The 17,452-nt window shown below is 36.7% G+C and overlaps 1 protein-coding gene across 1 annotated transcript in view; it reads right to left on the reverse strand.

The window, feature by feature from the left end:
* The window catches only part of nbeab (neurobeachin b), a 388,285-nt gene that overhangs the window by 16,084 nt on the left and 354,749 nt on the right, over window positions 1-17,452 (reverse strand). Inside the window, 3 exon segments of the mRNA XM_048159945.1 lie at window positions 1,443-1,514; window positions 3,807-3,999; window positions 7,881-7,970. Of these exon segments, the coding sequence (XP_048015902.1) occupies window positions 1,443-1,514; window positions 3,807-3,999; window positions 7,881-7,970 (355 nt within the window).

The raw sequence follows: 17,452 nt of genomic DNA on the forward strand, positions 1-17,452 counted from the left end.
GATTCAGCTGTGCACATCCAGACATCCTGCCCTTGTCTAATGCTTGAACGTGGGCTGGCATATGCAAATATTGGGGGCGTACATATTAATGATCCCGACTGTTACGTAAAAGTCGATGTTATGTTGAGATTCGCCTGTTCTTCTGAGGTCTTTTAAACAAATGAGATTTATATAAGAAGGAGGAAATAATGGAGTTTGAGACTCACTGTATGTCATTTCCATGTACTGAACTCTTGTTATTCAACTATGCCAAGATAAATTCAATTTTTAACTCTAGGGCACCTTTAAAATGTAACTTATTCCTGTGATTATAAAACTGAATATTCAGCAGCCCAGTGATTCATCGCAATATTTTTTTTTTTAGGATTCTTTGATGAATAGAAAGCTAAAAAGTATAGCATTTATCTATATTTATTTATATTTTTTATTTATTATAAATAGAAATCATGTTTAAGATTAAAAATATATGTATTGTCACTTTTGATCAATTTAATGCATTCTCGCTGAATTAAAGATTTTTTTATTTATTTTTTTTTTTTACTGATAACAAACATTTACAAGACTTTAGTAGTCTATGTACAAGACTTCATTAGAGGTGAAGTGTAATGTAATAAGCAATTGTATTGGTAAATAAATATGCAAAATTCAAATGTACTTAGTAATTACATATGTACTTTCAATGTATACCTTCTTTAATAATGGTAAAGCATGCACTTTTTGTGTCACTAATACTGGCTGCGTCCAAAAGCTTAAAAATGCTGCCTTCGGAGAATGTATTCCAAGGTAGGAAGGCATTAAAGCATGTCCGAATCCAATGTTAGCTTCACTTCCTATCTCCTGAGATACCTTCATCTGATTGATTTTTGAAGGCAGCATACATGTATCCTATAGATGTGTGTTCCATTCTGATGAGCTAAAAAATAAAGATGGTGTCTGAAAGTTGCGATTGGTGATCAGTTTGTGTGTAAATGTACGTGTTCTACTTCTGATGACATTTCTAGCGAGTAATTAGCTTGCTCTATTTTGCTGTGGATTTATAAACCATTATGTTGCTTCTGAATTGTGTTCGAAATCAGTTTTGTGAGCTGCCTTCGTGTGCAAATGCTGTCTACAAGGTCATTGCCTGATAAGGCAGCGAGATTTAGCTTTCAGACGCAACCACTATAAAAAATATGCAGAAATGACTGTTTTCAAACAAGCCTTTTAAACACTCCTCACATCTGCTATTGGTGGGAGAAACAGATAGCCCCACCCCAAACTCATGGTTGAATCAATGTTGCTGTGTCACTTTAGTTTGGATACTCATCAAAACAGATGCTTTTAAAGCACCACAAAGCCACTTTTCAGAGAAATAAACCTACTGTTCGAATGGATCACTTAATTTAGTTAAGGCTGGGACAGAAGAAAGTATTTAACAAAAAAAAAAAAAAAGTCAAACCCACCAATCAGCGAATCCATCTCAATGGGGAGGTGATGGGCCTGTTCTAGTGAATATCCTGGAGCTCCTCGAAGACCTGTCTCACACACACAGAGACAGTAAAAACGTCACAAACCCATTGTTCAGTACCTTCACTACTGTTTAAAGGGAAAATTTAGGTAACGCCTTAGTACAGCCCAGAAAGTACTGCATAATTACAACAAATTTACAGCGTAACTTTCGATAATTATAGTGTACCTATAAAGCAAGTACGTGTAAGTATAGGGGAACAATATGTAAAGTCTTGGGAATAAAGGGGTAACAACCAGGAAAATAACAAATGATTTATACTGTAAGTATTTTAGAACTAAGGGGTACTTATACTATTATGATAAACAACAATCTTACGTTTGGGAGCAAAAAGTGCACTTATGAAGCTGCTTAAAGGCAAATAGAAAGAACTATTGCAATCTTTTTTTTTTTTTAATACATAGGGAAATATGCTTTTGTTTCATGTAGTTACAGGGTAAGTAATAAAAAAAACCACGCAAACAATCTGATATCATCAATCTGACTCCGAAACCTTTATTTGAAAAACAACTTAATTAAAAACAGGTCTACAACACTTATTATTCATTTATTCCTTTTTTAAAAATCAACTTTTGCGCCTGCTGCACCCATGGAACGGCAGCAAAGTTCCTTGATTATTACGCTGGAATGAGAGTATAGTTCCTATAGCCATATCGGCCTAGAAAATCACAACTTTTCATTTTCCGTCGGTCTTAGTACACAATGTAACTACAGAAGAGTCAAGTTTGAAATAGGAAAAATATTGAAACTCTTTGGTCATTTTTGAGCGAGATGCTAACGGTCTAATCAGATTCAATGAACTATGCTAAGCTATGCTAAAAGTGGTACCGTCAGACCCGGAGATCGGCTGAATGGATTCGAAAACAGTAAAACTCAACTGTTCAACCCCAGGGGAGTTGGAAAATGAGCCTATTTTCAAAAAAAAAAAAAAAAAAAAAAGTGGAGTGTTCCTTTAAGATTCATCAGAAAGAAAGAAAAATAAGAAGAGGAACAAGAGGAGGAGGAAGCCAAGCAAGAGAAACGAATAAGAAGTGTTGTAACTTTAAATCTGATATTATATTATGATATTATTTCTGATATTTTAAATCTGAAATAAGTTGTTTTTCAAATAAAGGTTTCCGAGTGATATCAGATTGTTTGCGTTTTTTTTAAATTACTTATCCGGTAACTACATGGAATAAGAGTGTAACAAGCACCACTTTAATTTACAGCCTGCAATGTCATACTTACCCTGTAACTACATGAAACAAAAGTATATTTTCCCATATATTAAAAAAAAGATTGCAATAGTTCTTTCTACTTGCCATGAAACAACTTAATCAGTGCACTTTCACGTACAATTGTTGTCTATCATAATAGTATAAGTACCCCTTAGTTCTAAAATACTTACAGTATAAATAATTTGTTATTTTCCTGGTTGTTACCCCTTTATTCCCAAGACTTTACATATTGTTCCCCTATACTTACACGTACTTGCTTTATAGGTACACTATAATTATCGAAAACTACGCTGTAAATTTGTTGTAATTACGCAGTACTTTCGATTTTTTTTTCTTACTCCATTGCCAGACATTTTTTTAATGTTGCTTTATTTTGATACATTCTTAAGAAAACGAATTTAAACATTTAAGAATGTTTAAATATTTGAACAACAATAGTTTCATGCAGCGCACCCTTTACAAACGCCTTCAAGCAAACACCTGCCCTGCCGCCACAGTCAAGTCCACTTCCTGACCCCATCCCATTTGACATGGGGGCCTTGTGGAGACCCACCAGCCAGATCACCAGCCATGGTGCTTATTGATTTCTCTCCCTCTCCTGTGTCAGGCAGGCCAGAGCTATAGCACCCCTGAGGCAGGCCTACAAGGCAGAGATCGCCATTTTGAGCTCAATGTGGTGGCCTTATTATTTCGGGAGACCGACACACACACACGTCCGGAGAGGGCTGGTCCTGCAGCTGCAGCCATTAGTAGTGTGAGAGAGCGAGGTTGCCACATTTGGTCCTGACATCACTATGTGTTGCCGTGACAGCTGGGGAAGTGTGAGGCGAAAGGAGAGGCCGTGATAGGCTAATTTAGCCCGTTGCCACGGCGCCTGACCTCTGACCCGCAGGTGAGGGGGGCTCCGGGGGAACGGCTAGTTGGATAATGTTGTTCACACATGGCCAAGTGGAAACATGTGGAATTTGCTGTAGCTGTTTTTTTGTTGGGGTGTGAGTGTGTGTGTTTGTGTTTTTAGGTGAAATTAAGCCATTAGCTGGTTAGTTAGTATTGTAATATGTAAAAAGATTCCCACTCACCCACTGTGTTATGCCAGCGGTTGACGGCGAAGAGCCGGCTGCAGGTGATGGTGACGACGGCGGGGAGGGTCAGGTGGGGCAGTGTGTTGGCGGCCACGTGAGTGACGGGAGAGTTGGAGGGAAACTTCAGCACCATGATGACATCCTGCTGCATCTGATCCTTAAACATGAGCGGACTCTGCGGAAGGAAACACTGTTGAACAGAGAAAGCAAAGGAAGAGAAGGATGAAAAAGAGGGAGGGAATGGAGAGATAGATGAGGAGAGGTTGTTAGAGTAGAGGAAAGTGGTAAAAAAGAGTCGGAACACAGAGGAAAGACTGTGTGTGGTAGCTTAGGAGGAGAGTCAGGGAGAAGAGGCCTTTAAAGGAATAAGCTGAGCCAGAAAATATTTATTTACTTATTTAACTTCTTTATTTTTGCATGCTATATATATATATATATATATATATATATATATATATATATATATATATATATATATATATACACACTTTTTTTGGGATATATACAACGTTTATTTTGATTATTTTGATTAATCGTTTGACAGAACTAAAATCTATATCTATCTATCTATCTACAAACCCGATTCCAAAAAAGTTGGGACACTGTACAAATTGTGAATAAAAACAGAATGCAATGATGTGGAAGTTTCAAATTTCAATATTTTATTCAGAATACAACATAGATGATATATCAAATGTTTAGACTGAGAAAAAGTATCATTTTAAGGGAAAAATAAGTTGATTTTAAATTTCATGGCATCAACACATCTCAAAAAAGTTGGGACAAGGCCATGTTTACCACTGTGTGGCATCCTCTCTTCTTTTTATAACAGTCTGCAAACGTCTGGGGACTGAGGAGACAAGTTGCTCAAGTTTAGGAATAGGAATGTTGTCCCATACTTGTCTAATACAGGCTTCTAGTTGCTCAACTCAACTTCTTTGTTGCATCCTCCTCTTTATGATGCGCCAAATGTTTTCTATGGGTGAAAAATCTGGACTGCAGGCTGGCCATTTCAGTACCCGGGTCCTTCTTCTACGCAGCCATGATGTTGTAATTGATGCAGTATGTGGTCTGGCAATGTCATGTTGGAAAATGCAAGGTCTTCCCTGAAAGAGAAGTCTGGATGGGAGCATATGTTGTTCTAGAACTTGGATATACCTTTCAGCATTGATGGTGCCTTTCCAGATGTGTAAGCTGCCCATGCCACACGCACTCATGCAACCCCATACCATCAGAGATACAGGCTTCTGAACTGAGCGCTGATAACAACTTGGGTTGTCCTTGTCCTCTTTAGTCCAGATGACATGACGTCCCAGTTTTCCAAAAAGAACTTCAAATTTTGATTCGTCTGACCACAGAACAGTTTTCCACTTTGCCACAGTCCATTTTAAATGAGCCTTGGCCCAGAGAAAACGCCTGCGCTTCTGGATCATGTTTAGATATGGCTTCTTTTTTGACCTATAGAGTTTTAGCCGGCAACGGCGAATGGCACGGTGGATTGTGTTCACCGACAATGTTTTCTGGAAGTATTCCTGAACCCATGTTGTGATTTCCATTACAGTAGCATTCCTGTATGTGATGCAGTGCCGTCTAAGGGCTCAAAGATCACGGGCATCCAGTATAGTTTTCCGGCCTTGACCCTTACGCACAGAGACTGTTCCAGATTCTCTGAATCTTTGGATGATATTATGCACTGTAGATGATGATAACTTCAAACTCTTTGTAAATTTTTCCCTGAGAAACTCCTTTCTGATATTGCTCCACTATTTTTCGCCGCAGCATTGGGGGAATTGGTGATCCTCTGCCCATCTTGACTTCTGAGAGACACTGCCACTCTGAGAGGCTCTTTTTATACCCAATCATGTTGCCAATTGACCTAATAAGTTGCAAATTGGTCCTCCAGCTGTTCCTTGTATGTACATTTAACTTTTCCGGCCTCTTATTGCTACCTGTCCCAACTTTTTTGGAATGTGTAGCTCTCATGAAATCCAAAATGAGCCAATATTTGGCATGACATTTCAAAATGTCTCACTTTCAACATTTGATATGTTATCTATATTCTAATGTGAATAAAATATAAGTTTATGAGATTTGTAAATTATTGCATTCCTTTTTTATTCACAATTTGTACAGTGTGCCGACTTTTTTGGAATCGGGTTTCTATCTATCTATCTATCTATCTATCTATCTATCTATCTATCTATCTATCTATCTATCTATCTGTCTGTCTGTCTGTCTGTCTGTCTGTCTGTTTGTCTGTCTGTCTGTCTGTCTGTCTGTCTGTCTGTCTCTCTATCTATCTATCTATCTATCTATCTATCTATCTATCTATCTATCTATCTATCTATCTATAAATGGTACACACACTACCGTTCAAAAAGTCTGAATTATTATTTTTAATGTTTATGAAAGAAATCTCTTATGTTCACCAAGGCTGCATTTATTTGATCATAAAAAAAATAAAAAATAGTTTAAATTGTTAAATTCTCTATGTGAATATATTTTAAAATGTAATTTATTCTTGTGTTATCAAAGCTGAATCAGCATCATTACTCAGTGTCATCATCCTTCTGAATATGATTCAGAATATCTGAATATCATGCTTCTGAATACTTTAATATGATTCTAATATGTTTATTTTCTGCTCAAGAAACATTTAATACTATTATTAATGTTGATAACAGTTGAGCAACTTAATATTTTTGTAGAAACTGATACATTTTTTTTAAACTCTTTGATGAATATAAAGTTCAAAAGAACAGCATTTATTTTAAAGTTTTATCAGTTTTACAACAATGCAAAAGTGATCAATTTTTTTATCAATTTAATGCATGCTTGCTGAATAAAAGTATTAATTTCTTTAAATTCTTACTGCTATCTGGGGGAATTTTTGGGTTTTACTCTGATTGGAGGAACATGATATTCAAAGTATTTAATTATGGACATCTTTGGCAACCACAAACTCAACTGACGATGAAACTTAAAGCATTAGGCTGCACACATTTACTTTGGAATATAAACAAGCAGTAATTATAAATCTTGTATTGACAGCATTACAACATTCACTCTCTAAACTTCAGTGTGATTGTTATGACAGATGCTTGATTGAGATGGGAATGATTAGTATTCAGGTGTGAGGACTTCAAAGACCAGTAGGGAGCACTGTTCTCCCGACTCAACTATCTTCTGAGCCTCTGTGATGGAGTTGTGTGCTCCTGTAAGCATGCCAGGTCTGTATGTCATGTATTTGTGTTAGGGCTCTGTGAGGGTTGTTGTACACAGGACCAGTGACCACCTGGAAGTAGCAGTGCTTGACTTCGGTGCAAGGGCCAAACTCCAAATTGGTTAAAGCCTACACTTTCAAAGACACAAATGCTCTGGCACCACCGAAACACCACTCCTGCTGGAGCTGGATTAATGATCAAGAAGCAATAGCTGTCATATGACAGTGTGTTATCATCAACCGGACATGTTAATAAAATCATCAGTGTTGAGGAAGCTAAAGCTATTATTTAGAAAAAGTTGTTAGATAAATTCCAAGCTAATAAAGTGTGTGTGTGTGTGTGTGTGTGTAATTTATATTCAAATTATTTAATTTATATAATATATATTTTTTAATTGTTCCATTATGGTTTCATGAACCCTCCAAATGAACCATTTCACTAGAATAAATTGGCCTTCCCAACACTACATTAAGAACAGTGATTAAGTGTTTTGTCCCTAGAAAAAGTAGATTATTTTTCCTTGAAAAAATACATTATATTCTAATCATGCAGTTAAATGAATACATTTCAAATGTTAAAGTTGAAATAGTAGTGTCACTATATTTATTGACCGATCACAACCACAGATTGTTCTGAACTACAACATGGCTGCAAAAGTTCTGGGCATATGGAAGTGAGACTGTTGTGTTGGGTGTTGGGGAGCGGGCCGAAGGTCAGGCGTCACTGCCCTTGTTCAAAATAATAACTTCCCTACTGCCGGGCAGAAAAAAACCCCACAACAAATACGCACACAATGATTTTATTACACACTCACACACACACACACACACACACACACTGTTCTCACCAGGTGCATGGCGGAGCTACGGGGAGGATGAGGCTCGATGAGCAACTGAGATGGCGTCTGTCCAACACTTTGGATCTGAGCCTCGGTGGCCTGCAGCAAAAGAGAGAGAATGATACAGAGGAAAAGATAGACGGAGAGAGGGTGAAGAGAAAGAGAGAAAGAGAGAGAGCGGGCTGTCAGTATCGATACACATCAAAGTGATGGGTCAATGCGTTACTTGACAATGCAAGCAAATCCCCCATAAACCCCCCACCCCCCCAACCTTGCCGTGGGGTGGGGGTGGGGGCAGTTGGTTAGTGACGATGAGTGGGTGAGTTCCAAAACCCACCCCAAACTACCCCCACCCCTGCCCCCTTCAAAGCCTGCAGAGTCATCCAAGTGTTAGTATGGAAGAGACAAGCCTTTCCTTATTAACATGCTTCAGTTAACCGTTCCCATTTCCAGGAGCAGGGTCCACATACACCCCCCCCTTCGGCGAGCAGACGTTAACCTGGACTGACGCGCAGCCAGGACTGCGGCAGAACCCCCCCCTCTCAGATGTTATTGTGCCAGAGACAAAGGGCAGAAAGAGTGCGCACACACACACACACACACACACACACGCACACACACACATATATACATAATATAAAATAGGAACAAGACTAGTAATAATAATATTAATACTAATAGTAGATTACAAACACACTACTAAAAGTCTAAAAGGATAATACTGTAACGAGAATGATTACATCCTTTTCGGAGTCTAAAGCACACATATAAATCATTATGTCATTTATATTTAGTAATTTACCAGACATTTTATCCAAGAAACGAAAAACATCAGATGCAACTCAGAAACAACCTCATATACTATATAGTGCCACAATATCAAGTTTTCAGACTAAGCTAAAGTTGTACAGACGCGAGAGCAGAAGTTCTATATAAACATATACTATATAGTAATAATTATATACACTCAAATACTATAGACATACATCCAGTTATTGTACAATAATCTTTAGTCACTGACAAATCTGTGAATGTTAATTTTCAATTCCTGCAAAAAACAATACTTGAATTTAGAATTTAAAATGTAGATTTTATGTTCATGTCATATCAAAATGATCATAATCATGAGTTTCTGACAAGTAGTAACTTCAAATGAAACTGTTAAATTCATAAATGGGCAACTGACATGAAATACATGCATTAAAGGTGCCGAAGAACATGTTTTCAAAAGATGTAATATAAGTCTTAAGTGTCCCCTGAATGTGTCTGTGAAGTTTCAGCTCAAAATACCCCATATTTTTTTTTATTCATTTTTTTTAACTGCCTATCATTATAAATGTGCCAATTCAGGGTACGCGGCCCCTTTAAATCTCAAGCTCCATGCCCCAAGAGCTTGCGCTTGCCTTAAACACCATAAACAAAGTTCACACAGCTAATATAACCCTCAAAGTGGATCTTTACAAAGTGTTCGTCATGCAGCATGTCTAATCGTGTAAGTATGGTATTTATTTGGATGTTTACATTTGATTCTGAATGAGTTTGAGGCTGTGCTCCGTGGCTAACGGCTAATGCTACACTGTTGGAGAGATTTATAAAGAATGAAGTTGTGTTTATGAATTATACAGACTGCAAGTGTTTAAAAAATGAAAATAAAGACAGTCTTGTCTCCGTGAATACAAGTAAGAAACGATGGTAACTTTAACTACATTTAACAGTACATTAGCAACATGCTAACGAAACATTTAGAAAGACAATTTACAAATATCACTAAAAATATCATGTTATCATGAATCATGTCAGTTATTATTGCTCCATCTGCCATTTTTCGCTGTTGTTCTTGCTTGCTTACCTAGTCTGATGATTCAGCTGTGCACAGATCCAGACGTTAATACTGGCTTGTCTAATGCCTTGAACAAGAGCTGGAATATGCAAATATTGGGGGCGTACATATTAATGATCCCGACTGTTACGTAACACTCAGTGTTATGTTGAGAATCGCCTGTTCCTCGGAGGTCGTTTAAACAAATGAGATTTATATAAGAAGGAGGAAACAATGGAGTTTGAGACTCACTGTATGTCATTTCCATGTACTGAACTCTTGTTATTTAACTATGCCGAGGTAAATTCAATTTTTGAATCTAGGGCACCTTTAAATTGATCAAAAGTGATAGAAGATACATTTATAATGTCACAAATAATTGTATTTAAAACAAATGCTGTTCTTTTGAACTTTCTACTCGTAGAATTCTGAAAAAAGTGCATCACAATTTCCACAAAAATATTAAGCAACTGTTTTCAACACCGATGATAAGTATTTGCTCAGCAAATCAGCATACTAAAATTATTTCTGAAGGATCATGTGACACTGAAGACTGGAGTAAGAATAAATTACATTTTAAAATACATTAAAATAGAAAACAGGGATTTTAAAATTTCACAATATTGCTGTTTCACTGTATTTTTGATCAAATAAATGCAGCCTTGGTGAACCTAAGAGACTTCTTTCAGAAAAGTCTTCAAAAAGTCTTACCGACCCCAAACTTTTGAGCAGAATAATGTACTTTTGTGAAGTTGACACGTGTTATAACATGCTATAATCCATTTAAAACTATTTTAACCAAGGTTGTTGCCTAGTCACTATGTTTAAAGTTTACTTGACCTAGTGTTACAATTACACAAAGATTTAGGTTTCTTTTTGCCTGTTATGTGATTTGAGCCATAAACTCAGATGAAGGGTCAACATCACTGAAGAAAGCACAGAAAGCCATTCATTTTTCAGTCCTCACACATCCCTCATGTTATGTCACGCTGACAGATGCATGTCGCTGTGTGTTGGTTATTGATAGAGTGTATGTTTGTGGTTGTTTGTGTATGTGTGTGGAGCCCAGGAGATGTGGAGAGTTGCGCGTGTGCCACTGTGCACGGTAGCATTGACAGACACCTACAAGCTCCCCTTGGCTGTTCTGAGGCTCTGATCCCATCAATCTTTCCTTCCCGCGTGGAGCGCCTCCCACAGTCTAACAGAACAGCTCTCCCTCAGCGCTCGGAAGCCTGGACTCTTGTGTCAGATCAAACGTCTGCTTTATCCATGTCACCACACCGTCCAGATCTGCATGTTAAACATGTCACATGACCTACACGCTTAGAATCGGAACTGAACTCTAAAGCCTGAATTCAAAAATTCGAATGCTGCATTCACTACATGTTTACATATATTGCAATTTGGAGAAATGTGTGACATTAAATGACTTTTCACTTTCACAGTTTCTTTTAAAATAGTTGACTTTTACTTTAAAGTCAACACAAAATCAAAATGGACTCTATTTACTTTCATAACTCACATTAGTTTAAATTCTGTCAACGAATACCCCATTTCACTTACAGAGCTAAAATGGGATGCAAGTTGTGTTTCACGCTGACTTCAAAGCACTTTGGCAGCAGCAAAACAAACCCACAGAATTATACAGAGAATACTAGTTCTCACTGAAATACTTTAAATACGAACAAGAGATCATCAAACTTAAACAATCTCATCTAAGCCTGACCCTCGTGGCAAAATTTGACACAAGCAGACCTCTCATGATTTTGAGAAATCACATTTGGCAACAATTAAATGTCAGTCTGTGCTGTTTTACGATGCTGTCTGTCAAATAATAATGCGCTCACATTATAGTTATTTTAGGTTCGACTCAGGAACAGGGGTCACAATGTCTGCTCAAATAATGTAATCTGATCTGAAGATCTGAGAGAAACAGGCAGCCATGTGGAAAGTATCACTATATTTCTGCTATCCAACAGCGAAGAAAAGAACGAGAGGAAAAATTCCTTCTAGAAGTCCAGAAATATGAATAGAAATGGTCAATATACAAAATATACAGGCCTGTATATATATTCATTTTAGTCTATTATGTTCAAGGCTGCTTTAATTTGATTAAAAATACAATAAAAATAGTAATATCACAATAATATTGTGTTGCTTAAAGGGTTAGTTCACCCAAAAATGAAATTTCTGTCATTACTCACCCTCATGTTGTTCCACACCCGTAAGACCTTCGTTCATCTTCAGAACACAAATTAAGATATTTTTGATAAAGTCTGATGGCTCAGTGAGGCCTCTATTGACAGCAAGACAATTAACATTTACAATGCCCAGAAAGCTACTAAAGACATATTTAAAACAGTTCATGTGACTACAGTGGTTCAACCTTAATGTTATGAAGCGACGAGAATACTTTTTGTGCGGCAAAAAAAAAAAACCCAAAAACAAAATAACGACTTTTCAACAATATCTAGTGATGGCTGATATCAAAACACTGCTTCATGAAGCTTCGAAGCTTTATGAATCTTTTGTTTCGAATCAGTGGTTCGGAGCGCATATCAAACTGCCAAAGTCACGCCCCCCAGTGGTGAACCACTGAAATTTTGAAACACTTATGACGTAATGAAGCCTCATTTACTGAAATCATGTGACTCTGGCGCTCCGCAACCACTGATTCGAAACAAAAGATTCGTAAAGCTTCGAAGCTTCATGAAGCAGTGTTTTGAAATCGCCCATCACTAGATATTGTTGAAAAGTCTTATTTTGTTTTTTTGGCTCACAAAAAGTATTCTCTTCACTTTATAATATTAAAATTGAAACAGTGTACTCACATGAACTGTACTAAATATGTTTTTAGTAGCTTTTTGGGCATCTGAAAGTGTTGATTATTGCTGGCAATAAAGGCCTCACTGAGCCATCGGATTTCATCAAAAATATCTTAATTTGTGTTCTGAAGATGAATAAAAGGCTTACTTGAGGGTGAGTAATAAATGACATTTTCATTTTTGTGTGAACTAACCCTTTAATATTTTTGTGGAAACTGTGATTTTTTTTTATGAATAGAAAATTCAAAAGAACAGTAATTATTTGAAATAGAAATCTTTTGTAATTAAAAATGTAATTTTTTTTAAACAAATTTTACTTAACCTTACACCCCCCCCCCCCACACACATACACATTATATATATATATATAAAATCACACTATACAAATAAATCACACTACAACTGACAACTGACACTGACTTTGACTTTTTCTAAATATTTTTGTGTTGCACCATTAAACTTATTAAGTTAACCATTAAAATTCATTAAAATCACCATTAAAATTATACAGCACTTAGCTGAAATGTAACTATACATATAAACTTAATTTTTACAATTTTTACCTTGAACGTACTGCCACGTACGGAAGCCCCCGCACCCTCCCTTCTTCAGGAATGTGTTTTGAACCAAGCATCGGGAATACCGGCACTTTTATTTTTCCACTTCAAGCACTGATTGAGGTAAACATTATATTATGCAACTACGCATTACTTTACAGAGAGTTTACCACCTACTATCTGCATTCTGCCTTGAGAACAATTGGTGCAACTGAATAAAGTACAGAAATATTTACAAACTAGCTAGTAGTTAATAAGCCTCTAGTGTGGACTTTAAGTTCCAGTTTAAGAAAGAACTTACAAATGACTGGTGCAACCCTACCCTGTACTTCAACTTTCAGAATGTAAAACATCCCGCATTTATAGCAACTCTACCTTGTTATACATCCAATTCTGAGAGATTATGTCCAGCCAAAACTCCAGCTAAGGTTATGCAAGGGGCCCGTCTTTTAACTCATCTTAATGTTGTCAACTGACCCACAACATTAACCGGTTGCTCATCTCAGCTCTGGAGAAAAAACACACTTTATCCAAAAAAGAAATCAATAACTCATAACTGGCAGTTCATTACTATAATCCACTTTAAGCCCCTGCTCTTTACGGCAGATAAGAAACACCTCTTGCATAAGCTGTACGGTGATTGTCTCCCCCTGGCCTGCGCTATAAGCCGCCATGCTTAGATGGACACAAAACATCCATCATAACCTGTGGCATGTCAATCACAGCTTCATCTTTGGGTCAGGTTAGATGTGCAAATATGTCAAAATCTGATGCTCAGGTTTTCAGAGAAGCATAAGAATTTTCATTTTAGGTGTGAGTTTAGTTCTGTCATGACAACTCTCAGAGTGTTTGGCATGGTAATAGATATGACAACGTTGATATGTTTGGTCTTGGCGGAATAGATATGCTACGCTGTTGCTGTTGATTATAGCAGCTGCTGCTGCAGAGCAAGTACAGGCTTACGATATAGCATACGTGAATTACCCGTAGCAGATCTATGCAGGTGGAGCTGGGGAAGGTGGAGGGTTTCTGAAAGCGCGCTGCAAACTGCTACAGCAAATGCTGACCAAGTATTTAAAGGCTGAAGAGCGAGCTCATTGGCTACTGATACAGCAGGAACCAATCAGCTGTACCTTATAGAGAATGATGTGACTGTAAGCACATTTAGTCAAGGACCTATTGGTCATCTAGAGTTTCATGACAGAACTTTGTATTAATGCATATAAGGTAAAAAAAATAGCTAAATGTAAAAGTCAGGCCTGCTATATGTTCATGTATGTGGAATTAAGTGCCTTAAGACCTGTTTACTAATACTTCATTTTGTTAATACTTCACTTCATTAATACTTCATGTAGCTAATACTTCATACTTCACAAGTTTTCATGTTTGATGCCAAAACATTTGCTTAAAAAAATCAATGTAGACTTCAATAATAATAATAATAATAATAAAATATCAGTATAATATCTCAGACTTGGAAGTAGAGCGTTTATATCCATTATTTCAAACACAGGAGACTGTGAGAGGATCCAATGCACCTTTTCTTACAGAGACACTCCTTTGACATGTTCTACTCATTTGTGAATGTATAATTTAATGCTTATTGGTCATGGATAATTCACAAGCAGAGCTCTCAGATTGTGTATTATGTTTACATGCAATACAAATCTGTATCAAAAGATTGCTGGCATGTTCTTTATCTGTATTTCCTGTGACACAACCCTGCCAACTAGAGTCCTGTGACTCCATCATCAACCGCTGCCATTTTGATTTGACTCTGGAACGAGTTATGACCCTTAACTCCAGAGTTTGACATTTTAAGGCCGTAATTGCAGTGCTTAATGTCAGAGCTGTGGATGCACCTGTCAGTGGGGAATGAATCAATAGCCTGAAGGTGACGGTCACATTTCTGAGAGAGATACCATGAGCCATCTTCTCTCTCTCACACATCTCAGGTGGAGATCGAGAGACCTCAGAAAAGCTAGAGAATTTAGCATACTTGAGGTCAATATATTTTGTCCATCAGGTTATTCCTTTAATATTTTTAGGTTGAGGAGTATTGGTTAACTAGTTTGAAAAATAGAGCAAAAACAAATGAATTCCTGCATTTTAAGAAGTCAAGTTGAGGTCAGCTTTCCTCACCGTTTAAGTGTCTGAATGCCAGTTGCCAGGTGCTTAGATGACATTAAAAGCAATACAGGCTTTAATAATATACTGAATGGAACTTAAAGGCTTCTCAAACTCCAAAAACTGACAAATAAAAGCCGGTTTTCTGGCTCTTCCGAGGCTAACAAACCTTGCTGTCAGCTACCATTGCTCTCAGAGTGCTGGACTGCTTGTGAAGAACGCGGCCACATGAAAGAAACATAATTGCTATTGTCTGGGATGTAGAGCTGAATGATGAAAAGCAAAGCTTTCTCCATATTGTTTGATAATTAGCCCCCCTGTTCCGTGAGTGATTTGCATAGTGGTCACTTGACAAATAAAGGCAGTCCTGGAAGTGACAGTATATAAATGACTTGTTTTGCAGACAGCAGATGGTGGGTATCACAGGGAGCGGGAGAGATAGAGGGAACGAGAGGGAGAAAAAGAGGAGGAAGGGAGGGAGGAATGGGGTACACACTGCTACAAACATGCTGCCTACCAGCTGCTGCTGTTGAATTGGAATCATATCCACAAACACAATTAAGTCTTCTTCCAAACTTCCACCAGTCAATAAAGACTATTCTGTGGAAAGTCAATAACATTGATTTACATTGTAATTGCTTGATGAATTCAATTTTAATCGATAACCAGAAAATAAATAAATACTACTGCACTTGCACTATTTCATGTCAAAAAGTGTTTTTAAATGAATCTACTATGTCCTTAAAACTAAAACTATCAAAAAATGCCCATGATAATTAAAATAAAGTAGACCTCCATGATGTGGATAAACTGAGAATCACATTTTATTTTTGGATTCAAACAGAGATCATGATTCTGAACAGACAACTAAACAAAATGGTGGCATAAAATGTAATCGATACAATCGTTATTTGAAGCGCAAGTTCAAAAGGTGATTTGCTCTATTTTAATCACTTCTGTAGACATCAGTGTTTATATCTGAATTATAAACACATATTTACAACACAGAAAAAACAATACTGTGTGGTTGAAAATATTGTTTGTGAAGTTGTTTCATAACTACACATGATAAATGCTTTCTCTGGGTCATTGACTATGCAGTTTTCAATGTTCTGGTGTGATTTTGTCAATGGTTTAATAGACATTTAGGAATAGGGCTGTGTTGGTTTTTGAATCGAGATTGTGATCTTTCAATAATTAATCATGCAGCTCTAAAATGAAGCTGAAATAAAATATAAATATTGGATGAAAAACTTAAAATAAAAATAAAAAACTTTTTGAAAAAAAAATAAAAAATTTCCTTGGCAATAAAACTGAAATAAAAATGAATTAAAGCTAAATAAGAATATTTAAATAAAACTAATGACAAAAAAAGACAAAAGCACATAACAGAATTACAAAAACTTAAACTAAAATCAAAAATGGAAAAAAAAAGCTGATTCAAAATATTAATAATTACTATAATAGCATATAAATAATACTAAAATAACATTGGTTTGTGCACCATTTTATGCTATGAACATGAATGATAGCTCAAATCATGTGGCTTGTTGTGGAAAAGAGTGCTACTACTTTTCTATATGATTAGTTTTACAATTTTTGCCTGGTGGATGATAAAACAGGCAGAACATTTTTAATACATTTACATTGATGGAGGGACCAGAATAGCATAGCAACTCAGGGAGATTTGACTTAGGGGGAATTTACATTTCCCCCTAGAAACCACCAAAAACACTTTAAAAACCATATAGCAACACATTGACACTCCCGGAATGTGGTGGTGACTTTTGCACAAGCAAAAAAACTCACATTTAATTTTTTCCCCCCATAATTTTCATTATAATTCTGTCCGCTGCCTTTATTGGCACCAGCTGTACTTTTAAGTAAAGTATTTATTTGTACCTAAAGTGTTACGGATACCACATATTCAGAGTAGAAGATGCAAAGACAGTGAGTAAGCAGTTTGAGTTTCTCTTTCCCAGAGGACATATTTGCATGGCACAATCTGAATGACACATACTGACAGTCTCTCAGAGATATTCAACTAACGGTGGGTTCATTCATGCTTGAACTGCGGTTGACGAATGCTGATATTGCGAATCTTACGCCATAATTTTTAAACCTGTTGCATCTGGAGACTTGGTTAAAAAATGGTTAACCTGCAAATATATCAATTTAAAAAAAAAACATCCCACTTCTCTTTAGCTAATACATAATGCTAGCATAGACACAGTAGTCCATCTAGTGATGACA

Source organism: Megalobrama amblycephala, linkage group LG16 (genome assembly GCF_018812025.1).
Source record: "Megalobrama amblycephala isolate DHTTF-2021 linkage group LG16, ASM1881202v1, whole genome shotgun sequence".
NCBI lineage: Eukaryota > Metazoa > Chordata > Actinopteri > Cypriniformes > Xenocyprididae > Megalobrama > Megalobrama amblycephala.